This window comes from Hypomesus transpacificus, chromosome 13 (assembly GCF_021917145.1).
Source record: "Hypomesus transpacificus isolate Combined female chromosome 13, fHypTra1, whole genome shotgun sequence".
NCBI lineage: Eukaryota > Metazoa > Chordata > Actinopteri > Osmeriformes > Osmeridae > Hypomesus > Hypomesus transpacificus.
The window spans coordinates 8,562,245-8,587,359 of NC_061072.1; the positions used below are offsets into that span (position 1 = coordinate 8,562,245).

The window sequence follows — 25,115 nt, forward strand, 5'->3', positions numbered from 1 at the left end:
CGGATGGATGGATGAAGGGAGGAGGAGGTGGAGGAAAGGGGACTGCACAATCTCTCTGACTCACGCAATCGTCACTCCTATGCTCACTCCCTCTTGCTCTATGGCTCTGAGCTGGGAGCCATGCAGTGGGGATTCTCATCTCCCTCCCCCACCGCCACTACAAAACCTCCCAATCTCTCACACTAACCCTCCACATCACAGCTTATTGTTAACTACCCTCGACTGCATGGTAGTGCCCAGGTGTAAAATGGTGCAGAAATTAATTTAAATTAATTTCAAGAAATTCTGAAATCTGAAAATGTTGTGTGTATATATATTTAAAGCTATATACATTAAATTCACATAAATCCAAATGCAAATTAATAATTTTGAATTATAATAATGAAACACTCATAAAAGGATGCTAATGTAATTAACAATGTAATTGTGAACATTTTTAACTTTACCAATAGTCTTACTTTCCTTATTTTCAGAGATAGAGATAGGTGATCCACACCCTTCTCCTCGTGCCATCATTTCATCCTTATTCTGAAGGAAGAAGAATGCATAGATATCAAAAGGAAGCCTGCAGCGGAGCACACCAAATACACTGTGATAGGGGATGACCTTCAAAAAATAAAAGAAGGGATCCTACGATATACCATTTTTTTATTATCTGTATCGTATTCAGCATAAATACTATTTTCTATTTTCTATTTGCTTTCTGTTTCTATGTGCCGTAGTAAATCGTTTATTTAGTTACTTGAGGCCCTGCCCCCCTACACACGGTCGAGGATGGGTTTTATCCATATGGGTAGTCAGGTGATATTTTCCGCTTCGCCATTTTGTGCTGCTACGCCGGGTATTTATCTGAAGATTCGTGACTAGTCCATTTACACTGCTAGTTAGGTGGTCTCAAACGTGTCTCAGTTTACGGATTAAGAACTAAAGACTGCTGCCTTTGAACCAATTCACGCCAGCCCAAAAAGGGAATCATAGCAATAGTTGTTTTGTACATTTAGTAGTTTTTTTATTGTGTGAGAAAGAATGTCGTCCGAAAGCCCTGAATACTCTCCGTTCTTCGCAGTGATGGGTGCCTCTGCGGCTATGGTTTTCAGCGGTAATTATTCCTCTTAAGAATTTTGACTTTCTACTTATGAATTACATGTCATTAAAAATTGCATTCGAAATACATGGTGTTTTCATCAGGGTAATGAATGTTACCAACCTTGAGGTACCTACCGCTGCTAGGCTAGCTGTGCCAGGTAGCCAGTTCGAACTGTCACTGTCAGTGTCAATGCTGTCCGCAGCAGGAGTAAGCGTGTTATGTAGCACTTGAGTCTAGACAGTTGGCCAGCTACATACTGTGTAACTACATACTACGCAGCTGAAAATATATTTTTTTTTGCACTCAAACTAATGTACCATTATGTTCTCTTTAACTTGCATGATTACGGATAGTGAGTGACTCGAGCTTGCTAGCTAGCTAGCTAGGTAGCAAGCTGTGAGCTCTCCAATCTTAATGTGCGACTAGCTAACGTACAGTCACTAAACGCATACAGTAACCGAAACAGTAGTCTAGCTAGTTTACTACCAAGCTCAATCGAGTCTAATCGACGAGTTGGCGACGTAGATTGACAATTAATACTAGATTACATGCAAAGCACCACTTGAATTAATTAATCAGGCAGCTATGCAATATTATATTATACGAGTCAACGATACGTCTTTCATAATGGCCCATCAAGCGTCGTTGAGTACAATTTAGAAAGCTATTGTACTACATTTAGCAATGTGCGCCACCGAACGCGTCAGCGTAGAGGCTGGTTAATGTGGCCTTGCTTTTCTATCTGGTCATCAACCATCGGTATATTTTGAAATATTTAGCGTTAACTGGTCTGCTCCAGCTAGAAACGCCAGCCGCGCATTGACGATGATCAATAGCACTTCAACCCAGTTGTTCAAGTAATTAAATGACAATTCAGGTGACACAAATGTCTATGTAGACATTATAATTGTAGGAATTTTTCCATAAATGTGTTTTATACAATGTGTTTTGGAGCAATATAAACTCCACTTCCTTGTCTCACCAAGAGAATGACATTTGCACGTGAGATCATATGACAACCACATGATAGGACTTATGATTAGTCACATCCCTTGAACATTCCTAGTCATTACAAGAACTTCACTCACAACGGGACTTGTTACATATCGTTGTTACTTATTTGTACCTTTTTTAAAGGGAAATGTCATACCCTCTCAAGTGAATCTATTTGTGCTTATGAAATCTATTCAATTAAGTCTTTTTTTTTACAATCCTTGAAAGTCAAGGGGAAATGATTTGTCATTCACCCTTTCCTTTGAAAACTTCTCAGGAGAACAATAATCTAGGCCTTTGCTCTTGTAACTATATATTGTGTTTGAGTGTAAATGTTTCAATTGTATGCTATGTGCATGCATTCCCAGTGTTAGCGTTATGAAAAGGGCTAACGGACGCAGATGTATCTGGTAATGGTTGATCAACAATCTGCAAATTGTCACGTTATAAAGGACCTGACCCGTTAGGTGGTATTGAATATGGGCTGCTTATAGCTGGAGGGTCCATGTATAGGGGTGGATACTGTGGCTGTCTTACTGTTGAGGCACAGCAGCAGCCATTGGTCAATGGCTGTATAAACGGTCACATGATGCAGGATGTTGGTTAACTTTCGTGCTCTTATAGATGTGAAGATGTGAGTACTAAGTTAAGACGAGCTTCTAGAGGAACAATATGTCGGGTTTTTCCTATGTGATGAAATTGAGGAATAGGACACATTTGTCAGATGATGGTTGACATTACGGCTGAGACGAAAAGGGATGCGTGGCTGAATTAAAAATGAATTGTGACATTGTGTTTCCCAACCTTGTTAGGCCTTATACATGGAATTAACTGGCTCACAAAGGCGTAAACTAGAGCTTTATTATGATTATTGGGAAGAAAAAAAAAAGAATATATATACATATACAATTTGAAATGCATTTCTGGGATCACGTCATCATTCAAACCAGTAGGACTTTGCACACCTTCCTTGCCTGTGAAGACTCCATCTATAGCATTGGGTGGGGGAAACAAAAAACACTTAACTGCTCTTGTGTTCCCATTATGCCTCAACTACAAAAGCAACCAACCCTAGCACCTGCTCAAAGCCAGCAGATCTCCATCCCACACATAGTTGATTCTGAGCCGTGCTCTAGGTAGTGATGCCGGCGTGCATGCTGCAGAGGCAGTGTGGCGGCCAGGAGGAGAGATCTGTGATGGGAGGAGGAGGGGGGGGGGGCTGTGACAGATGGGGAATTAGCCAGCTGGTAGAGATGCTGGTTGTGTGGTGGCACACAGGGAGGGGGGGGGGGGGTGTGGAGGGGTGTGGACGACCAGGGACGCTGTCGATGATTCAGATCCAGGCATTAAGCATATTACAAGGTTTTCTGCTTCAGACTAGCGGCTGCCATCTTGTGATGTCACTGGAGGCACCCACCCTTGTACTGAAAATGTGGGCCGTAACTATCAGTCCTTAAGGGATATGTACTTATTATCATCATCATAAGTGGACCTAACCTAGCTTTGTTATAAATAAAATAAATGTTACCTACACTTGAGCAAAGCATTCATTGGAACTAGAACAGCCTCAAACAAATAAATCTCACTCTTTAAAGCAACCAGTTGTAACGGTTCTGTTATGCTCTAGCATTCTAATTACGTGTGAATTTTTTTCCCGTCATCTCAAAGCTGGAGTTGTCGTAAAGACTTCAAAGCTATAACCTGTCAAACGCGTGCCACAATATTGCTTAACCTGCCACTCTCTATCATGCCTTTGCCTGCGTACGAATGAAATGCAATGAAAGCACTCCAACATCTATCAATAGCGTATATCACTTGATAACGGCCTATTGCTAAAAATTAATGGTGTCCACTTGTGATAGTTGGTGCCATCGTCTAATCATCAATATGCCCGTCATCGTATTGACAGGCCAGGGTAATGCTGCTTTAGTTGCCATCACTGCCCATGGCTCCAATCCTGTGCTTTGCCTGTGACTCGTACGATCATGGCAATGCTGGCAGATCCTTAATGGGTCTCTGGTTCGGGCAGCAGACTGGGTCAGTCTGGTGCTGGCTGTACTGTACATGATGTAGTCTAGTGTCTGCCAGTCTGCACCTCTCCCAGTAAGCAACATTGTGGTCTGTTCGAGTGTGTTCATGTAACTGACTCTCTCTGAAGAACTGTGACTGGCAGCCCTGAGCTGGGTCGTGGTACACATTTAATATCTGAATAGAGTAACTACTCACCTGTGGTTTAATAGATCAGTGCACTAAAAGCTTGCTGTGGTGCTGTGGAGAAGGACTTCCCTCCAGTGTTACAGATGGTCTCTTATCCCTTCCTATGCAATCACAGAATCTAGGGCTGTTGATGCTGTCGCTTGCGTTGCGGTCGGTTTAAATCCCTCCAGTTCTAGGTTATGTTTTATTGCCGATGCCTGCTGGAAACGAGGGTAGCAGCATCGTTTTTCTTTCATCAAAATGTAAGAGAAATTTTGTCTTGTGAGTGAGATTGATGTGGATTGTATCGGCCAGTTGTAAAGAACTAGGAATGTCGACGGTTAACCATTAATCGGGTAATCAGAGAATTGTATTGACTGCAGTCAGAGGTAAACGTTTTTTATAAAAATGAAGCAAGCTAAACATAGCTCAGGAATGAATTATACTCCGATGACTCCCTGAGAATGGATGACTCCCTGAGAATGGATGACTCCCTGAGAATGGATGCCAGTCTATTGAAAGCAACCTCAAGACAAAATTGACATCCCTAGATGGAACACAAGCAACTTTATGAATCTGACCCTACAACCCTTTTCCTCATAACATCCGATCTGTTTAAAGGCATGCTGGTGAAGATTCCCCCAAGGGAACCTTTTACTGTGACAGAAACATGCAAGCCTGTGTGTTCTCACACCCAGCAAACCACTGTGAGCTGCTGTATGAAACAGATGGACTCGCTGGCTCTGTCACCTTGGTCAACGTCTCTACCGTTTCCACAATAATATCCACTGCCTGTTCTGTCAGGGTAGTGTACTGTCGATGCTTGGTGTCATTCTCGTAGCCTCTACTTACATTTACATTTAGTCATTTAGCAGACGCTCTCACCAGAGCGACTTGCAGTAAGTACAGGGACATCCTCCCCGAGGCAAGTAGGGTGAAGTGCCTTGCCCAAGGACACATCATCATTTTGCACAGCCGAGAATCGAACCAACAACCTTCTGATTGATAGTCCGACTCCCTAACCGCTCAGCCATCTGATCCCCTATTTTTGTCAGTCACGAAGACTTTGTCATGTAGGTTTGAGCATTTTGGCTGCAGGCTGGCTCCCCTAATCCTACATCCTGTGGTGAGTCTCCTGGATGCTGCTCCCCTAAACTTGTCACCGCCAACATCCTGTTTTACGTCACACACACACCAGGCATCCCTTAACATTAATGAATATTCTGGGGGAATAAAAGCTCTTTACCTCAGCGGCAGGGGATTAGGATTACAGCGCACGGCTTGTGTCACGGCAGTGGTCCTCAAAACACACCCACGTATTAATCTTTATCAGAATGAAGATATCGTGAGGGTAAAACCTGTCTGTTGTCTGACCAGCAGGTTAGCCGATCCCCCCCCCCCCCCCCCCCCCCTGGTCTGAACGTTAAGGGCTGGGATCGAGGGTGGAGGCACAGGAGGGTTTCAGGGTGCAGCTGCTGCTTGAAGAGAGGCGAGAGGCCCCTGGTGACACGCTGGAAAGATGTCGACTCTTTCCTCCTAGCTGGAGGTCATTACAAGAATAAAGGGGCTTCAACGTAGTAGCCATTGTTCTGCTTTATGGCTGTGCGTGAATGATTCAGATGACTGCTCTGCCTTTCAGGAAGCATCGTGAAAATGTCCAGTATTTTCCTCACGTTAGATGAAAGAAAATCACTGGATATTCTGTCCCAGAGAGTGTGAAGATGCTGCTTTTTAAGGTTATTTTATATAAGCCGGGCATCTTTATTCAGTGTGACCATCCGAGTCTGCCACTGGGTTGATAAACCAGAGGTTGCAGAAGCACAGTCAAGTGATGCACTGATCCATTTTTATGTCACCTTATTTCAGAAATTCCCCAAGCGAGACCCTTTTTAAGTATCCTGAACAGTTCAGTGGTTCCACTAGGTCATGGAACAGCCTGGCTCTCAGATACGTTTCCTCAGCAAGGTCTTTGATTGGCTGCTTGCTACTGGAGTCTTGAGTTCTCGTACTTTGGAGGACAAAACCACTCTGTCCATAAGACTGTCATGCTGAACAAGTGTAAGTCTGGAGGGGAGGGTGGGGCAGAGGGCGGAGAAGGTTACGTCTTACGGATGGACGGGGTCATGTTGGGTGCCGGTGGATGGCTGCCATGTGCACATTTAAATATTGGCCTGTCACTTCAGTCGTGGCTGTACAGCCATCTGTCACCAAGTTCAGCAGACATCACCTCCAGGCCTGCTGGGGGAAGACCATCCAGGGAGGTCTCTCCTTGGGCTTTGTGCAAAGTGGGGGGGGGGGGGAATCTTCCAGGACAGGAGCCTGTGAGTCGACAGAACAAATGCATATCAAAATAGCTACATGTTCCAGTCAGTTGTTGGGTTAGGAAAAGGGGCAGACTAGGTCACTGGATAGGGCAGGGTATTCCTTCAAAATGGCGGATGTGACATGGATGCTAGTTCTTGTTTGCTTAAGGGTGAAGGTTTTCAGACTGTGAACCATGGTGGTACACAACCCTGATGCTGAAGTTGTCTAGACAACCAGGGAGCTGGTCAGACATGACGACAGTTCCTGCTGGGCAGTGGCAGTACACAGAACTGAGATTGAAGGGTTAGGGTTAGGGTTAGGATCTCAGGAAGATGGAGATGCAACCCCTCTTAATTCGATTTCCTAATGTTACCATAATGAGCAATGCATCACACCTAGATTCTCTAGGAAGACAAGAGACTAGACTGATACCAGGCCACAAATCCTCCACAATCTCAGTACCTGACCTTGTCCAGCGTCCACTGCTTAGAGCAGGGATGAGGAGCGTGGTGGCTGGGCTATAGGCAGTCACCCAGGCAGCAGCAACACAACAGCCTGGGTGCTGCTCCCTGGCCAGTGCTGTCTCAGTGCTGTCAGCTCTTGCTTCAGGCACGGGAGCAAGCGCCACACACACAGTCACACACACACACACAGTCTCACACACACACAGGCTCAGGCGGATACACACACTCGGCTGACGTGGAGGAACTCTAGTCAAACCCGCCTGCCTCTGATTCACAGCCAGCCTGCCCTGCTGCGACAGGCCTGCGCTCTACACAGGGACTGTGTAGTCCTGTCTGAGCCGTTACCAAGGAGAACATTTCATGCATCCAATCATGTTCTACCTTCTTGGGGAAAATATAAGGGGGGTTGTGTGTAACTCCAGTCACCTTTTAAACATTAATTCATTTGAGAGATTCCCATCCCTCCTACTCAATCTTCAGTCTTTAAATGGATCAGTATTTTTAGCAGCACCATTGTGTACAGAATCCGCCGCCATCAGCTCAACATCTCAGAGCCCCCAGTATTGATTTGATTAATCTTTCATGGCTTGGCTGCCTGGGATGTCTCTTCCAGCGCCAGGCCAGCCCCCCCCCCCCCCCCCCCCCCCCCCCCCCCTCTCCTACCAACGTCACGCACCACCCGCTCGGCTGCAGAGTCGGCACTCCGCTGCTCTTTCATCTTGTTAGCTGCGGGTGCTAACGCTGTTAGCTGCGGATGCTAACACTGTAGCGGTATGCCCTTGGTAGCAGCTGAGCAGCAATTGTGCTGGCTAGCTGCTGACCCTCCTCCTGCCTCTGGCTCCCGAGGCCTGCTGCTGCTCCCGTTCTGTGACGTCTCACGCTTCCTGTGTGGAGGGAGTAGTCTGTCAGGGAGGAGGGGCTGGAGGAGGAGGGGATGGAGTGATTTAGAACACTGCAGTTCTGGCACTGTCAGTGCGTCCGGGGTCGGTAACACTTAGTGTGATTAGAAATGAAAGGGTTAATTTAGCCCCGGCCCCTCTCCTCGTGGGAAAGACGAGGTTGCGACGAGAAGACCTGAGCTGTGAAGGCAAAGGAGAAGAGGATTCTCCATGGGCAGCCTGGGAGGCCCCATGACTGGGGCTGTAAGAGTTTATGGGAAGTGGAATGTGACTTATGTCTTTCGTACTTCTGAAATTTCCCAGATGCTGCCATTTTGTTGCCCGGTTATAAGGAACAGGAACTGTGATGTTTTTTGTTGACTTGGCTCTTATCCATTCCTCCATTTTAGTTCCTTCTTGGTTACCCAACCCTGTCCTACACACACTCACATTTTCACATTTCACATTTAGCAGACACTCTTATCCAGAGCGACTTACAGTAAGTACAGGGACATTACCCCCGAGGCAAGTAGGGTGAAGTGCCTTGCCCAAGGACACAACGTCATTTGGCACTGCCTGGAATCGAACTGACGACCTTCAGATTACTAGCCCGATTCCCTAACCGTTCAGCCTTACACTGCCTGCTTGTCTCACGTGTACCACCGTCTATTCTGTCTCTCTATTCTAACCCCTCTCCCCCCCCCCCCCCCCCCCCCCCCCCCAGCCTTGGGAGCGGCCTATGGCACGGCCAAGAGCGGCACAGGCATCGCTGCCATGTCGGTGATGAGGCCAGAGCTCATCATGAAGTCCATCATCCCCGTGGTCATGGCGGGTATCATAGCCATCTACGGCCTGGTAGTAGCGGTGCTGATCGCCAACAACATCTCAAACACGATCACCCTCTACAAGTGAGTCTGGTTACCTTCCCAATACACACTTCAGACTGGTTCTCTCTCCCTTCAGTCACTGCTCACTGTAGAGTGACGCGGAACACTTTCATTTCCTTTGGGCGGTACATCTGTGCATGACTTCACGTAACAATAGACCATTCACAGCGAAAGGTTGCATTTCCTGCTATTCAAATTGTGCTCTTGTTGGATGTTAATTTCTTTGTATTGATTCAAGGCCTGTTTGTCATGTTTCTTCTTCTCCCCCCCCGCCCCGTCTCCCTCCATGTCTCTGCCCCCTGCAGGAGCTTCCTCCACCTGGGTGCTGGTCTGAGCGTGGGGCTGAGCGGGCTGGCAGCAGGCTTTGCCATCGGCATCGTTGGAGACGCGGGAGTAAGGGGCACCGCCCAGCAGCCCCGGCTCTTCGTGGGCATGATCCTCATCTTGATCTTCGCTGAGGTCCTGGGGCTGTACGGCCTCATCGTCGCCCTCATCCTGTCTACGAAATAATCGCCTCTCCGCTCCGATATCTCCTCCTTTATGTTGCTGCTGGAGAGAAAAAATAATAATAAAGCAAAACAGGAAAAACCATAAAAAATTAAGTAAAAAAATTTCTGACACAAAAAAGTGACAAACGTGGAAATATAATTATATATGATTAAAAATGGCTCCGTAAATATGGTCTTATCTCAAATGTGTACAGTCGTCCCGATTTGATAGTCAACTTCTTGTAAATGCGCAATGTAGTGATTTGTCTGTTTTGTGTGTGTGTGCGTGTGTGTGTTAAGAAAACAATTGTATGAAGATTCCTTTCTCTTACCACACTGGTTTCTGGTCAGCCAGGTCGCTTGTTGGCCCCTGGTCGGCCCCTGGTTTGAGAGAGCGGACCAAAGGCCCTATGTTTCTCCTCCTCCTGCATTGAATCTGGGAGTTTACACAATTCTGCTTTGATGTTGAGGATCTATTTGTAAAGGAAAAAAAGATGTGTATGGATTAGCTTTGTTTTTGTTTTTCTGTTTTCCACTGATTTTATTTATAAAGAATTGTTCATGAAACTGTTTAAATGGAGCAAAAATCTTTAATTCCCCATGATATATATATACAGACATAACATACATATTATAAATATCTATATATAGATAGATTTACTGCACTGTGGGTTAATTGTGATAAGTGGTTGGAATTCCTCTGGATGTTATACTTGGTTAAAAAAAATGTAGGATTGCCTTCAGTGTGTGGACGGCGGAGTGGCGGTTTCGTGTGTAACTGTATTTTAATCATTACGCAAACATTCTCGAAACACTTCAATGTTTTCCTGTAGTACAGCTGTTTGATTGCATTAAAATGCGTGTGCCCAGTGTTGGGTCTCACAGGTGTAATTTCCCAAAACTCATCTTCTCTCTCCAACTTTTTCATCCCCCAGTCACGTGTACTCATTCTCACCACATTACTCCCATTAAACGTGCATGGAGTTTAAGTGTTTGGTCGGTCGTGAGGAAAAATATCAAGGTAAATCTTCCAGGGCAGTTTTCAGAACATTTAATCCAGGTCAAAATGAGCTTGTGGTATTTACATGCCAAAATTCTGTTTGCTTTTCTTATGGAACTAAGTCACATGATCGTACAAACATTACCTTGGCTGTAGCAATATCATGGTAACAAAGGCGCAGCTTGGTTGAGTGGCGAATATTCACCACGACTCGCAACACAGCTGAATTGATCTGGAACAAGTTTTCTGAACCACTGTTCTCAGTTGACTCATTTAACAAGCACTAATCTTAAAGCCTGTATGACCACTCGTACTCACAGTAGTCTGCTGTAGTGTTGATGAACGTGTTCCCTATCAATTAAAGGAGATTCTCAATTAGATTTGAGCTACTTTCCTAGACCAAGTTGATTTCTATGTAATGTCTGCTAAAGAGAATAATACATTATATTACTAAACACAAGCAAATCAAAGGTTGGCCACTTACAAAATGTTTATTACACATTGTACTGTACAAATAATTACAGCCCACAGAGGGGAATCATTATACATACCTCAGAAATCTCTTTTTCAATTCAAAAATAATTATTTAAGAGTATTGTATCACAAACAGCAAAGCTTCCTGTATGAGAAAACTCCTTCATTCTTCACACCTTCACACATTGGCCAACACCTTGTCTGCAATCTACATCAATCTCTACAATCTAGACTCTTATCTAGAGTGAGTGGAATAATATATAGCAAGGAGGCCTCATTATGAATATGAGCTTTGAATAATGCCATATTTTTAGATAGCCAGCTGTTGGGAACTACACAGTATAATCGTCAGGTTAAAATATGTCAAACCGAATTGTTTGAAATTGGCTTTGTCTACATTCAGATACATTTAGCTGTCTGTTCATGCGTGGTACAAGTCAGCATTTTAGGTTTGTTAGCAAAAGTGTGTTGAATTCAGAATTACTCAACAAAGAAGTATGAAGAAAAACAACAGCTGGTCGCCTAGAAAATGTCCTGGCAGTTCAACCTGTTCATGTCCAGAACATGCTCAAGCTTTCTGAAGGCTGGACAAGAGGGTCTGTGCTATGCTGTTGATTGCACTGAAGGTGGCACTGTCAGGGAAGGCTTGGATGAAGTCCTTGCCTTCCTCTATACTTCTGCTTAAAAGAGGATCCAGGGGTACAGAACCTGTCATGGCAACACACAGAAATACACTGTTATCAAACCTCATAGTTTTATCTATCTTACACACTCATACACAACGCTAACCCCTTTCCTACATATGACACACAGACACTGACTCATCTTATTGGCCTGCGCCTCACAAAGATCAAGTGTCCATCAGACATGGATACTGTGGTCTAGAGAACAGTAGGTCATGTTGCTGGTGTACAGTTCCTCACAGAATCAAACACACCGACCATCTTCTCCCTAGTCGTTCCAAGACAACCTTGCATCAGCAGACCTAGCTCGTCATGGCAGGGGGCATTTCAACATCAGTCGCTTCATTTGCAACCGATTGGCATTGGGTCATTTTCAAAGCTGATGATTATTGAGTGGTAACAGAAGCAGACTGATCAACCCCACACACACACACACACAAACACTCCAGTGAAATTCAGACCGACCATTTTACCAGCACTGCTCTGACGTAAAATGCCTGCTGAGGGCAGTGTTTGAAGCTGGCAGACAAGATGAATAGACTGCAGTGACATCTAGTGGTTGTATGTGTAAAAACAACCAGCATTCTTAAAGAAACGGGGCTTGATTCTCATTCCTACCTAGATATACTGATTCAGTCAGTTTTGCCAGCTCTTCTCCTCCACCTTTGGAAAAGATGTTGCTGCATTCCTGAAAGTAAGAGCAGAACACCAGATCAGATGTGTTTCATACATGGTCAGATTGTCACACTTATGTGTCAGATATCAGCACAACAAAGCACTCATGAGCTATTTTCACAGTTAAGAGCATGCTCCTTGCAGTAGAATTGGGGGGGAAAAATACCAGAGATCAGGTGAACTGTCTGTATGGGATGTGTGTGTGTGTGTGTGTATTGGTGTGTTTTAATGAGTTTCACTCACTGAACAATGCGGACACACAAATCCACTCATGTTCTCCACTATGCCCAGGATCCGCAGGCCTGTCTTCTTACAGAAGGTGATCTCTCTCCTCACATCCCCCATGGAGACAGCCTGCAGAGGCACCGCGTCACACGTTCACTGGATGGGCCCTGGGCTACACTGCTACAAGGCTAGTCATCTACAGATGACTTTACAGATGTCCATAGATGTGTCAACTCACAAGGCACCAGATAGAGATAGTACATATTTTAAAAAAGATTACATGGCACTACTAGATGTACTAGTGTCCTGTTTGCCGCAGTGAATGATGGGGGGGAGGGGGGGGGGGGTGCTGAAAGCATGTTTTGATAGGGGGGTTCAGATGGCTGAGCGGGTAGGGAATCGGGCTACCGGTAAGAAGGTTGCCGGTACGATTCCCGGCCGTGCAAAATGATGTTGTGTCCCTGGGCAAGGCACTTCACCCTACTTGCCTCGGGGGCATGTCCATGTACTTACTGTAAATCGCTCTGGATAAGAGCGTCTGCTAAATGACTAAATGTAAATATAGACCATCTGATTTCTTTTTGAGCTGATTTAAAACTATGTATTGTTTCTCTATTTCTATCAAAACATGCTATTTCTATTCCACCACAGGTATTAAGCTCCTCCCCTGTCAGACGCCCCCCTGCAGCACCTGAGGTGTGGTGACCAGAATGGCTCCATCCACTTTGTGTTTCTTCAAGTTCTCCAGAACCGCCAGGTGTTCGTCGGACGTCCCAGGGGGCGTGTCCACCAGGAGAATGTCCAATTCACCCCACGCCACATCAGATACAAACTGGCCAATCAGAGCTAGGGGAACATCAAATGATCGGGAAGTGAGACCACATTCACTCATGATATGAGGGGGGGGATATGCCCCAGCCACATCACTTTCACTTTGAATGCAGTTTGAAAAGTGACAATCACAAAGGCTTTTCAATGGTCTCAACTGAAGAAATCTTCCACAATCTTCCCCCCAAAAGGTCTGGACTCCAGACTCCAGGCCCCAGTCAGAAAACAGCCTACCTGTCTTCTTGGGGCCCCTCCAGATCACAGCCTCGTCCGGATCCTCCAATAGGAAGCCTATGGACATGAGCGCAAGGCTCTTCTGGGCATCAGTGTAGACGGGCACCCACCCCGAGTCACACTGGTGCACCTCTGGCCTGCCCACATTCAGCATGCGTGGAATACTGGGCCCACACAGGTCAACGTCTAGGATTCCCACCTGGCACAGGGGAGAGCAGCGACACACTTGTATCAGACCATCACATCTGGAATAAACTAATATACACACACACACAGTAGAGATGAGGCACTCTTGCTGTAGTCTGTTAATACCATGTCCTTTGTTGATGGCACCTGTATCTCACCTTTTTGCCAACGTGTCTTAGAGCCAGTGCCAGTTCTGTGGTAAGGGTACTCTTGCCCACACCCCCTTTACCCGACAGCACTAACACCACATGCTGGACCTGAGACAGGTTACCACCATCTAAGAGACAAAGAGATCCGTTTTGTGGGCTGTATAAACACGTGTGGAGGTATGGATAAGAGGATATGGAGATATGAATATGAAATATAATGTTCGGTTAAATTGTTAAACTTTGGCCCTCTCTTCTACTTTATTGCAGACGACTAAAGAATCAATGAAACATGAAGTAACCACAAAGACTAATGAGTCAAGACAGATTGTCATGACGTGTGCTGACCCCACATGGTAAGAAGAGTATTTATTCAGTGTATTTACAGTTAGTCTCCTTACACAGTCCCACAACGTCCAAGATGACTTAACTGTGCTAAGCTATTACGGGAGTTGCAACTACAGCTTAAGAGTTCAAACCCAAAGCAGCATTTTAAACATTATAGCTATTTAGATACATAGAACTGACCTTACATTTAGGGCTACTACTAGCCGGGACTAGTAGCCCTAATACAAACCGTATTGCCAAAACTGGGAATATAATACAAACCGTTGTTTTGTTCCATGATATTTTATTTTTTGGTCGCTCTCATGCAGTTGAAAAATCACTTCCGCAACACCTCCCATCACATGATCGTTAAATATCCAATAGAAGAGCAAGAATTGTGTTCAACACCCGCCTCTAAATATGAACCAATTGATTGCCAGTGCGTCGGTCAGGCAGTGCGCGTTTATCGCATGGTTTATCGAGGTAAAGATAGGAGTGCGCCACATGTGCCTCGTTAGACATTGGCCTACATCTGTGTACACATATTTACTCATATACATACCATTTTCATTTGAGCCAAGACAACATACTATATATTTTGTTTTACTATCCTTAAAAGAGTGCCTTACTTTGTTTTTGTCTTAGTTACAGTTTGGTTTCTTCCCATGTCTACACTGTCCATTTGGTCTATCTGTGTATGATAGGCTACTTTGTCATACGAACGATTCAACATCGATGGCCACTCCGACATTTTATGAAAACAGACCTAGGCAATAAACATTTCCAATTACTTTCATAAAGACATTGGAGTCAACCTCTCATTTTATCCGATCAGATTATACAGTCTGTCTGTCATACTACAAACTCCTCCCTGTGCTTCCCTTATACCCAATCACCGCTCGCTAAGGGCGTGCAAAAGTATTGTTTACGTCTGGCGTGCGGAAAAATAGGCCATAGCGACGAGCACCTGTCACTGGATACTTAGAAACGAGTGTTGGCATGCAAAATGAGTCACTGCAAGATCGTTCATAAGAAGACGACTATAAGGTAAGCAAAATCCAGAGGTGATCGTTTCACTCTAGATTATGAGTAACTACATACATACCTTGGAGGAAATTCTTTATTTGAGATTGACGCAAATCAAAAATCTTCATGTGAATATAATTATTGCATATGTCTTTTTGTTATAGTACGCCAGCTATATTGTTTTGCAATGTGTTAGTTGTTTAAAAGGTTTATATGTCTTAAATACACATGGGACATGTTTATAAAGTTTTGTATCAAGTTAATCGAAGTTAGTTTTCTTCAAAACGTTCAACACTAACATTTGGTTCTGTTTTATTAAAGTGGGAAAAATAAATGGAGGAATATATAAATGGTCTGGCCATCCTTTACATGGCCACCTACAGATGGAATGCGTCCTTCATGCCTACTAATGGACTTAATAAACCTACATAAGAACTTTGAGATTTAATACAATTATTATTATTTATTATTATTATTATTACATGACCATATGAACTGACAAACAATATTATTTTGGACAGCTAACGCGTAAACTGGTTTTATTTGAACTAAATTGCTTTGATGTGTGTATATTATTCTCAACATACAAAATTAAGCTTTCTGCAGATTTGATTATTTTAAGCTTAATGTGAAGAATCATCCTGCAGATAACGAAAGTAAAGTCAAGCTTTTTAGGGTATACTATACGCATGTAGGAAAGAGAGGGACCTATTTATTTCTGGGCACTGTGTGGCTGGAGCAGGTGAGCAGTATGTAGGCTAAGCTGAGTTAAAGTGAGCACACCATGCTGTATAATCTACATTATTGGCAATTATCTTGTGCACCTGTTTGGTCAGTACTCGCCACCTGTTCTGTTTGGTCTCACTGTTCACAAAGGCATGGGGTCAAGCTTAAGTTGCATTCCACCTCACAACCAGCTCTCGTAACAAGTATATCAGAAGTCTAAAGAAACTTTGCAATGTTATCATTTGAATAAGTCATGGCCACTTTTTCTGTGAGATCCATTTGAGTCACTCCCCAGGTGTGCTGAGTAATTGGTGTTGGAGTTGGCCTGCATTCAAAGTCCTTGTCGTTGAGGAGACGTCATTTCCCTGAGTGGGTCGAGGTTACATGGAGGAATAAAGGAATACTGTTCATCCTCGTTGCCACGGTGAAGTCAGTGGATCAGCTGAAACACTATCAGTGTTTATCTGGTGAACCTCCCAGACCGTGTTGCCAAAGTGGCACACCAGAAGGCGGGCAAAGTTTAAAGGTCAGACATACCTGTGGAAACAGTTTCTGGTGCCAACAGGGAGTGTATGGAGCCAAAGGCAGTGAGACAGAAGTAGACCAGCATGTCGGAGTTCAGTCTAGGTGCCCTGTGATGTACAGCTGGCTACCGAAGTGTTTCCCCAGCTCCTGGAAATCAGTAATGGGTTTTATTGCTTAAGAAAAGGTTGTAAGAAAGGTTTGACTGATATGAGTTGAGAAGCTACTGAAACAGCAGAGTTCAGGCCTGAACTCGCACTGAACTTAGGCATGTCACAATCCTGCGTTAAATTATATACTTGAAATAACCTTTTTCCTTTTTAATTTGTTACTTTTTCATCTGTTTTTCCTTCAAGAAAATTCGCATTGTTTTAGAATACTGTACTTTGTTGCTAGCGCAATCATTTGTGTGTATTACTGAAATATGTGGAGGTTTTTTTTTGGGGGGGGGGGGTCACATGTAATACTTATACTGCAGAGAGATGCTCATACCTCAACACTATTTCTGTCATGTGACTGATCCTACATATCTATATTCCGGTCCCTCAAGAGGACCTTTTCTTCTGTTGGCTGGGAAGTAGGTCATGTAAGAGTGTATAACGTGAGTGAGTGAGGGAGTGACTTAGGGAAAGATAAAAAAGAGACATACATAAAGAGACAGGAATAAGGTTTTTTATTAAACATAAAACAAATTATTAAAGTCAATGAACACTGAACGAAACGTTTTAAGTGAAGACTTTATGAAACCATAATGAACACCTTTCTATATTTCGGTACTGTGTTGAATTTCATTTGCTTTTACATTAACCTATGAATCTATCAGGTTGAATTCAGGAGCTTTTAAAATCTTTCAGGATGCCTAATGCAACATGTGGGATTGAAAAGTCTTCTCATGTGCTGGTGTTCCCTGTCTTTAGAGCGGCCATGTTGAGGAGAAGCCGGAACCTTTGCGCTCGTCACAACACATGGAGCTCCGTGCGACAAGAGGCCGACAGCATGGCCGTGGTCCTGGCCTTCAAGAGCGAGGACTGGAGTACGGGGAGGACACAGGTTAGCGGAGAGAGAGACAGAGACAGAGACAGAGAGAGAGAGAGAGAGAGAGAGAGAGAGAGAGAGAGAGAGAGAGAGAGAGAGAGAGAGAGAGAGAGAGAGAGAGAGAGAGAGAGAGAGAGGAGGGGGGGGGGGGGGGGGGGACAGTGAGAGAGAGAGAGATGGGGAGGGAGGGAGAAAAAGAGAGAGAAAGAAAAAGAGAGAGAAAGAAAAAGAGAGAGAGAGGTCAATTGCTGTGTGAGGTCTGAGGAGAGTCTGGTGGACCTCAACAGTGTTGGGCAGTAAGATGAAACATTAAAAGAGAGAAAACAGGATGAGATCTCAAGACACTGAGGGAATGGTGGAGTTGAGTGGGTTTTGTCATTGGTGATAACTGCAGAGCACTAGTCATCAAAAATCCAAACTGTAACAGAGAGATAAAAGAGGCATCCCCAATACAGCCTCGTGCTCACATCACCAGTAGTTTTCCACTGGGAGTTCAGCCATTTCCAATTGACTGTGGGGTCCCTCAAGGCTGGTATTTTTAACCAAGGACTATTTTTACAAGCTGGTAGAACGCTCTCGCTCACCAATGGGAGTGACCGACCACTCTTTAGGAGGGGAGACACCCAGAGAGTCTTTAAAGAAGTCGGGACAGTGGAAAGTTCTGGAAGCAGCTCCTTTGAATCTTGTGGGAACAGTCAGCTTTGCATTGTAGTGTTATCTAAACCGAGGTTATTTTACTCAAAGACCACAAAGACCAGCATCTAGGGATCTGACTGTTTCCTCACAATAAGCGTTATCTTCTGTGTGGTGCACTTGCCTGTTAGGCAGTTGTCTTTCTCCATGGCAACCTCTTTAACCTGCACTGTGTGTGCCGTGCATGCTACTCAGATCAGCGATTCCGACTCCGAAGTGGACTACCTTGCCCTCTCCCCAACGGTGGAGGATGTGGTTCCAGACACGGTCCCTGTGACAGGGGAGTCCTTCTGCCACTGTGACCCTCAGGAGGAGCCCAGACCTGGGGAGCTCCTGCAGCTCAGTGACTGCCTCTGTGGAGAGGAAGACCAGGGTGAGTGAGGGGGCATATATACGGACTGGGTCTGGACATGTGTGAAAGTGTGTGTAAGTGTGTTTTGTTGAGGTCCAGTACAATTGACATGACATTCCAATCCATATCACACATTTCTGCTACTATAAAAGACCACAGATTATATTATACGTTTTTAAAGAAGAAATACTTAAATCAGAGTCAATGATATATTGTAACAAAGCATTACGTCCTTTTCAGGGATAGTAGGCTACATGGCAGGGCATTACGCCTGAAATTATTTTACGAAAATTCTGAAATGACCTTGGTTGGAGTACCACAGTCCTTTTGGTGCCGAATTATAATTATAATATTCTCCAATTCAAAACATAAATGCGTTATAATGTTCAATGTTCATATAACTAATGTGAACAGAGACACGTTGTAAAATCTTTACAATTTGTCGTGACTCGTGACCTTTATTTTGAAAATCAGTTAAATAGTTTTGGTCCTGGTCTAGTAGAAGTAGACCACACATTATGCGTAAAGTGTGCAACTTTCTCAAACGGCACCTTAAAATTTACGTAATTTACTTTATTGTCCGTTTTGTTAGTTACTCCAGCAAGGCGAACCTACATTAGAAGAGAACCAGGAAGTAAAATGGCTGGTGTGTTAATTTAAACGTACTGTAGCTAATGAATGATTTCTGTCCAGATATCAGTTTACCAGTTATTAAACAAACCATCAGTTTACGTGATGCTTTATTTCAACAGGTTTTGATTGGGTGTGGGACGAGCGCAGTAAATCGAGCTCTGCGTTTCTGAGCTGTGACAACCGCAAAGTGAGCTTCCACTCCGAGTACAGCTGTGGGACTGCAGCTATCAGGGGCACCAAGGAGCTGTCGGACGGACAGCACTTCTGGGAGATAAAGATGACCTCGCCCGTCTATGGTACCGACATGGTAGGCACTTTAAATTAGCACTCCAATCAGGGGCGACTCTAGGTTCCCACTTTTCCGCCTTTGCTAATTATGCCCCAAAACTATGGAACAAATTACCCCAAAAAATTAGGGAAGCAAACACGCTAGACATTTTTAAAAGACAGCTTAAAACCTATCTTTTTACCGAAGCATTTAAGTAATTTTATCTCAGAAGGGTTTTACTACTTTTATCAGTTATATTATTGTTGCTATTTTTATTATAATTTGTATCACTTGTATTATTGTTTTTATTGATTTTATGTAAAGCACCTTGAGCTACAATTGTTGTATGAAATGTGCTATATAAATAAAGTCTTACTTACATACTTACTTTTGGGGGGGCTAGGCCCCTAGATAAAACCTATTCTTTTTCCTGTGACCCAGCAAAATTAGGGGGTTCTGGGGGTATGTTCCCCCAGAATGCATTTTTGAAAATATCCTTTTAAATAGTGTCCTGTAGTGGGTTTTACGAGAACAAAAAAACACTATTTTTTTATTGGGGGGGTTAATAAAACATTTTTTTTTTGGGGGGGGGGGGGGGGGGGGGGGGGGGGGGGGGGGGGGGGGGGGCTCCATCCCTCCAGTGTGACTTTAAGATAGAAGTACATATTTAATGACCTACATTCCATTGCGGATTGTCTTATCTGTTTAGATGGTAGGTATAGGGACGTCGGAGGTGAGCATGGAGAGGTACCGACACAGTTTCTGTAGTATGCTTGGCACAGACGAGGACAGCTGGGGCCTTTCCTACACAGGCGAGTAACGGCCAGAGCCACTCTCACATCATATAAACATCAACGTTGTTAGAAGTAACAGGGGTCCAATAGTATGCAGCCTACATTTGTAAAAAAAAAAACACTTGCTGCTTTGTTTTTGATCTGGGGGCCTGAAACCTCTGTTGGCCTTGTGTGTTGCTATGCAGTTGCTATGCAGTTCTCAGCTCATGTCTGTTGGTACCCTCCCCCACAGGGCTCTTACAGCATAAAGGTGACAAGGTGAACTTCTCCTCACGCTTTGGCCAGGGCTCCATCATCGGCCTACACCTGGACACCTGGCACGGCACTTTGACCTTCTACAAGAATCGACGCCGTATCGGTAAGTGCCACAGAGGAAGGCTGATTTGGGCGGAGAGAAGGTGGTCTGAATGTTATTCTGCGAAATTGCATTACTTTAATCAAGAACCACATTTATTCAAGTTTGGCACAGTGGTGAGAAAAGTTGTGAGCATTCTGAAGTTACATGACATATGTCTGTGTCCCCTCTCCTCCCCTCCCCGGACCTCAGGTGTGGCTGCCACCAGGCTGCAGAACAAGAAGTTCTACCCAATGGTATGTTCCACCGCAGCCAGGAGCAGCATGAAGGTGACCCGGGCCTGTTACACCCACACCTCCCTGCAGTACCTCTGCTGTGCCCGCCTGCGTCAGCAGCTCCCCGACTGCCCGGACACCCTGGGGGTCCTACCCCTGCCCCCAGGCCTGCGTCAACTCCTCCACACCCAGCTGGGCTGGGTCTTCAGCCTCAACAACCAGGCCACCGAAGGCCCCGAGCAGCCTGGGGACTTGCCTGAGGAAACTAGCTCCCCCCCAAGCCCCTGCACCAGCCCTATGCCCACCCTTAGTGCCTGTTCTTCCCCAAGCTCCACCCCCAGCCCTATTCGTCATCCATGTCTTCTCCATCACAGAGCACCAGCCTGCTCCTGCCCACCCACTCCTCCTGAGACAGAGTCTGACAGCTGTTTGTCAGAGCCAGAAGACTACCAGAGCAAAAGATGTCGCTGGACATGACTTGAATCTTCCCAACTCAACATGGGCACTTTACTATGCACCTTTTCCTGCATTGCCATGGCCATCTTTACGATGAAACAGTATGTAGAGGCTTCCTTAATTCCTGAGCTAATATTTTTGAGAGTGTTCTGAAAGGGGTGTCTTTTCACCCAACTGTATTTCTGAGCACTATGTGGATGAATCTGGGGTGGGAAAGAGTCAGGGGGGGGCTTTAGATTCACCCCACTGCTTGGGGGAGCAGAAACCACCAAGATCTGACCTACATCCAACATTCAAATAATCTTCTCCTCAGTAGCTACTGCCTGCAAATGTAGGCTCTGTCAATTGTAGCAATTTTAGAAGAAAGTGCGTTCCTCTTCAAGTTCATAACTTAGTGTTTGTACGGTGCATCTCCAAGGAAACCTGGTTGCCAGATCTGTGCGTGCTGTTTAGCCAACTCATCGTTGTTCATGTAACTCATGCCTTGACGAGAAAATTATTGGTTTATTCATAGGGCCAATAAACAAATTATGTAGCCAGGCAGTTACTTACTTTATGATACACAATGGGAAATTGGGAAAATAATTTGTTTTTCACACTGTTTGGACATTCTTGAAGTATATTTTATACTGTGCATTAGTATAAATGCAGTGGTGGGTGGTGTACCGTACGGGTTTGTTTGTCTTTTTTAAATAATCTGATGCTCGTGTCGTTGATTGTCATACCATGTATACAGCCTTTCTTACTAAAGCAATTCTAAAATAAAAAAAATAAAATAATGTATCTTGCTATATGTACTTATAGTGAAGGTTAACGTGTTTTCATTGAACATTGTAGACAGAAGAACAGGCAAACTATATGTTAACAAACATGACAAACATAAAATTCATTCAGTGTGTGTGCAAACTGCCTGTACAAATGAACATCTAACTAAGCACTGAAGTGCATTTGAGGACTTAGTTCATCTAGAGATGCCTGAGTCAGAGAGGTAATCTCAGTTCAGATTAGTCCTAGTCCATCTGGTCTGCTCTATATCAGTCCCATATGATCCAAACCAGACCCAAGTGGGCGTGTATTAGCCCAAACGAGTCTGTTCAAACGGCTCCATGTCTGTTTCAGTCCAGGACCAGCTGAGGGTTCTGTGCAGTGAGGGAACGGTAGACCCTCGTTGAGATCTCTGGCCCGATTCGTCTCTCTTTCCCCCCGCTTTTCACCAGGATCCCGGCCAGCAGCCCCCTCCTTTCCTCCTCAGTCGCCACACCTTCGTAGGCCTGGGGTGCGAAATACAAAATTACAGCCCAACATCAACAGGAAAACTTAACGTTTTCTAATCAAATAATTTCAAAAGGACAACAAAAACATTCCTGGTTTGAAAGATGGCACACAAACCGGACAAAAACCCTCGACTACATCCTTACTGACTGCATGTTATCCAGCACAACGGTCTTCTTCATGGCTGTCGTATTATCCGGACATGACTCTGTACCTGCAGCAGCAGCCAGGGTGAAGGGTACGCTTCGACCACAGCAGAGGCCAACGCTGGGCTGACCCGGTTCAGCTGCTGAACCTGTCTGCTCCACACCTGGTCCAGCCCGGAGCCGTCTCTTTCCACACGCGCTCCGCTGGCCCATGAGCCGTCCACACAGAACGGCAGCTCGACGCGCTCAGTCAGACGTCTGATGGGACGAGCCAATCAAATCGCAGTTTGAAGCCCAAGTGTGTTTGCCAGGACTCGCACGTTAACTCCCGAATGAACAACCCACAAACATTTTGTTCGATTATTCCTTTTTTTTTGTGTCCTGTTGTGTTATGTGTAAATATGACCAATCTTTTGACTGGGTCTACTAATGTTATGCTTGAAATTATTTGTGTGACGAACACATGTCAGAGAGTTCCTACTTGAAAGGTCGTTTGGACAAGGCCTTGGTGACTGAGCACACATGGTGTGTCACTTCCTGCCAACCGTCTAAGAACGCCACAGAGACGTTCCTGTAGAGCTGCAAGTACACCAGCACCTGTAAGAACAGAGAGAACACCGTTGGTCAAATAGAATATGAAAATATTGTAAAATATGAGAAGTACACTTGCTTTAGCCAAGGTTAGTGAAAAAACAGATACGTGCCATCAATCTGTGTTCGATGTAAAACATTCACACAACACTTATGTAAATGTATTTAAATCAATCAGCTTGCCTCTTCAATATCCAGAATCAGATCCTTCGTCCCCAACCGAGATAGTAGCGTTTGTCTTATTGCATGTCCCCTGGGAAAATAACAGTGAGCATTATGAAAATATATGAAAAATATAGTTAGTGTTCATCATAGTCAAGTCAAGACTTACCAGCTACCTGGAGAGGACCCCAGGACCAAGACAGTGACCACCATCTTGGCGTTACAGTTCAGACACTCAAGCAGAGGCCGGAGAAGAGATTTCATTTCCAACTCCTCCCCATCACTCTGAAGAGTCTGGGATGGCAACACAAGATGGCTACTCAACACCCAATGATGAAGCATATTGAAGACTATCCCTTCCCTCCCTGGGTGGGGTGGCTACCTGTTTTACACAGACCACCATGTCCATGAAGTCACTGAGACTCGACACCAGCAGTGTCTGTTCCTCCTCCACAGGTCCATCAGCTTCATCACACTGGCAACACAGATTCACACACACGAGGGTAAGAGTTTGTGAATACACAACACCTCTGGCAGTGGGATATAAGTACTATGCTATGCTTACATTACCTGGGGAAGATCTCTGGTCCAAGTGATGCTTTGTGGGAGCTTCTGAGACACAATGCTGAACCTCCACTCAAACGCAGACAAGGTCCCCAGCAAGATGTCTGATCCCTCCTCCTGCAAAAAGGCTAGAGGGGAAAACACAGACAGTCCCATCAATACACACGTGCAGTTTGTGTCTTAACGCAGAATACATGTGCAGCTGACCCCCTTGCCTCATTCGAGACACTTCTATCACCTTGGTCGATGAAGACAGTCAGGCACTTCAGACAGTTCTCTGGCCTGTAGCTCTTCAGACGTTCCGCTGCATCGTTCCTCGTTTGCTGTTCCAAACGTTTCTGCTCTTTCTCTTTGGTTTTGGCTACCCGAAGTTGTTCTCTGGCCTTCTTCTTTTCCTCGGCCTTCTCTCTATCAGCCTCCATCTCCTCTCTGCTCCGACGTTTTCTTCCAGGACTTGGGGTGCTTGACCGTGCAGGTGGTAGAGGAGGCGCCAAAGCATTTTGTCTATGTTCACCTTGGGTTGTTGAACTACATTGCTGGCCGTCTTCATTATGATCATTGTCTTTCTGTTTGACGACGGTATAGCTAGATGCTGTTATATTACTGTCATCTTGAAAATATGCAACTAAACACTTGGGTTGTGATTCAATGTCGCTATCATTCTCAGATTCTGATATCTCCCATGTTTTGGCTCTTTTCAAAACACGTGCCATTTCTCTCAAAAACAAAATATGCAAATGGCAAGACTCAATTCACTCCTGAAACGCCTTGCAAGATATTGGCACTGAGCACTGACTGAACTTCGTAATACCTGCATGTTCCCATCCGACGGTGTACAGTGAGGGACAAATACCACTCGGTAACCCTCCCCATTCTTGGAATTACAAATCATTAATTGGTAACTTGTCGGGCATTGACGCAGAAGCTGCACCACCCTTAATAGGCTATAGGTGTTCTCAAATTGGATTAAATAGCTCTACTCTGGTAAAGAATGTGGTAATGTTGCCCTTGCATGCACTCGTTTGAATACATCAACAAAATGTAATCCCAAGGTATTCTAGAGCGTTGCAGAATCAGGCAACGTTTTCAATTTTAATGCAAATTATGTAAAACGCAAATGACTGATTGCTGGCGAAGTACTACACATGTGTAATATAGATCGAATGAAGCTACAACCCATATATTCAACCAGTGCAGGTTTAATCCAACGCCGAGTTGTGCAACCGAGGA

The 25,115-nt window shown here is 44.7% G+C and overlaps 4 protein-coding genes across 6 annotated transcripts; 2 read left to right on the top strand and 2 right to left on the bottom strand.

Annotated features, from left to right (window-relative positions):
* Positions 1 to 811: 811 nt before the first annotated feature.
* atp6v0cb (ATPase H+ transporting V0 subunit cb) lies at positions 812 to 10,682 on the top strand. The gene is made up of 3 exons (XM_047032151.1): positions 812 to 1,099; positions 8,647 to 8,830; positions 9,115 to 10,682. Exons 1-3 carry the CDS (start codon positions 1,027 to 1,029, stop codon positions 9,317 to 9,319), a joined length of 462 nt encoding a protein of 153 aa, XP_046888107.1. The 5' UTR covers positions 812 to 1,026; the 3' UTR covers positions 9,320 to 10,682.
* A 65-nt stretch (positions 10,683 to 10,747) lies between these two features.
* On the bottom strand, positions 10,748 to 14,439 carry nubp2 (nucleotide binding protein 2 (MinD homolog, E. coli)). The gene is made up of 7 exons (XM_047032150.1): positions 14,358 to 14,439; positions 13,761 to 13,879; positions 13,417 to 13,615; positions 13,046 to 13,200; positions 12,373 to 12,483; positions 12,073 to 12,142; positions 10,748 to 11,479 (listed from the first exon to the last, which is right to left on the bottom strand). The coding sequence occupies exons 1-7, from the start codon at positions 14,371 to 14,373 to the stop codon at positions 11,340 to 11,342; spliced, it is 810 nt and encodes a 269-aa protein (XP_046888106.1). The 5' UTR covers positions 14,374 to 14,439; the 3' UTR covers positions 10,748 to 11,339.
* A 595-nt stretch (positions 14,440 to 15,034) lies between these two features.
* spsb3b (splA/ryanodine receptor domain and SOCS box containing 3b) lies at positions 15,035 to 21,953 on the top strand. Of its 3 annotated transcripts, XM_047032449.1 has the most exons (8): positions 15,050 to 15,122; positions 16,123 to 16,353; positions 17,267 to 17,399; positions 18,273 to 18,450; positions 19,182 to 19,369; positions 20,040 to 20,142; positions 20,357 to 20,482; positions 20,672 to 21,953. In XM_047032449.1, the coding sequence occupies exons 3-8, from the start codon at positions 17,274 to 17,276 to the stop codon at positions 21,169 to 21,171; spliced, it is 1,221 nt and encodes a 406-aa protein (XP_046888405.1). In that variant the 5' UTR covers positions 15,050 to 15,122; positions 16,123 to 16,353; positions 17,267 to 17,273; the 3' UTR covers positions 21,172 to 21,953. The 3 variants fall into 3 exon arrangements, with proteins under 3 accessions (XP_046888403.1, XP_046888405.1, XP_046888404.1); XM_047032447.1 differs by lacking the exon at positions 16,123 to 16,353 and having other exon boundaries at positions 15,035 to 15,122; XM_047032448.1 differs by lacking the exon at positions 15,050 to 15,122 and having other exon boundaries at positions 15,593 to 16,353.
* LOC124475666 (probable crossover junction endonuclease EME2) lies at positions 21,902 to 25,005 on the bottom strand. The gene is made up of 8 exons (XM_047032446.1): positions 24,124 to 25,005; positions 23,892 to 24,013; positions 23,704 to 23,796; positions 23,491 to 23,615; positions 23,343 to 23,412; positions 23,050 to 23,165; positions 22,637 to 22,826; positions 21,902 to 22,421 (listed from the first exon to the last, which is right to left on the bottom strand). Exons 1-8 carry the CDS (start codon positions 24,596 to 24,598, stop codon positions 22,266 to 22,268), a joined length of 1,347 nt encoding a protein of 448 aa, XP_046888402.1. The 5' UTR covers positions 24,599 to 25,005; the 3' UTR covers positions 21,902 to 22,265.
* Between the last annotated feature and the right edge of the window lie 110 nt (positions 25,006 to 25,115).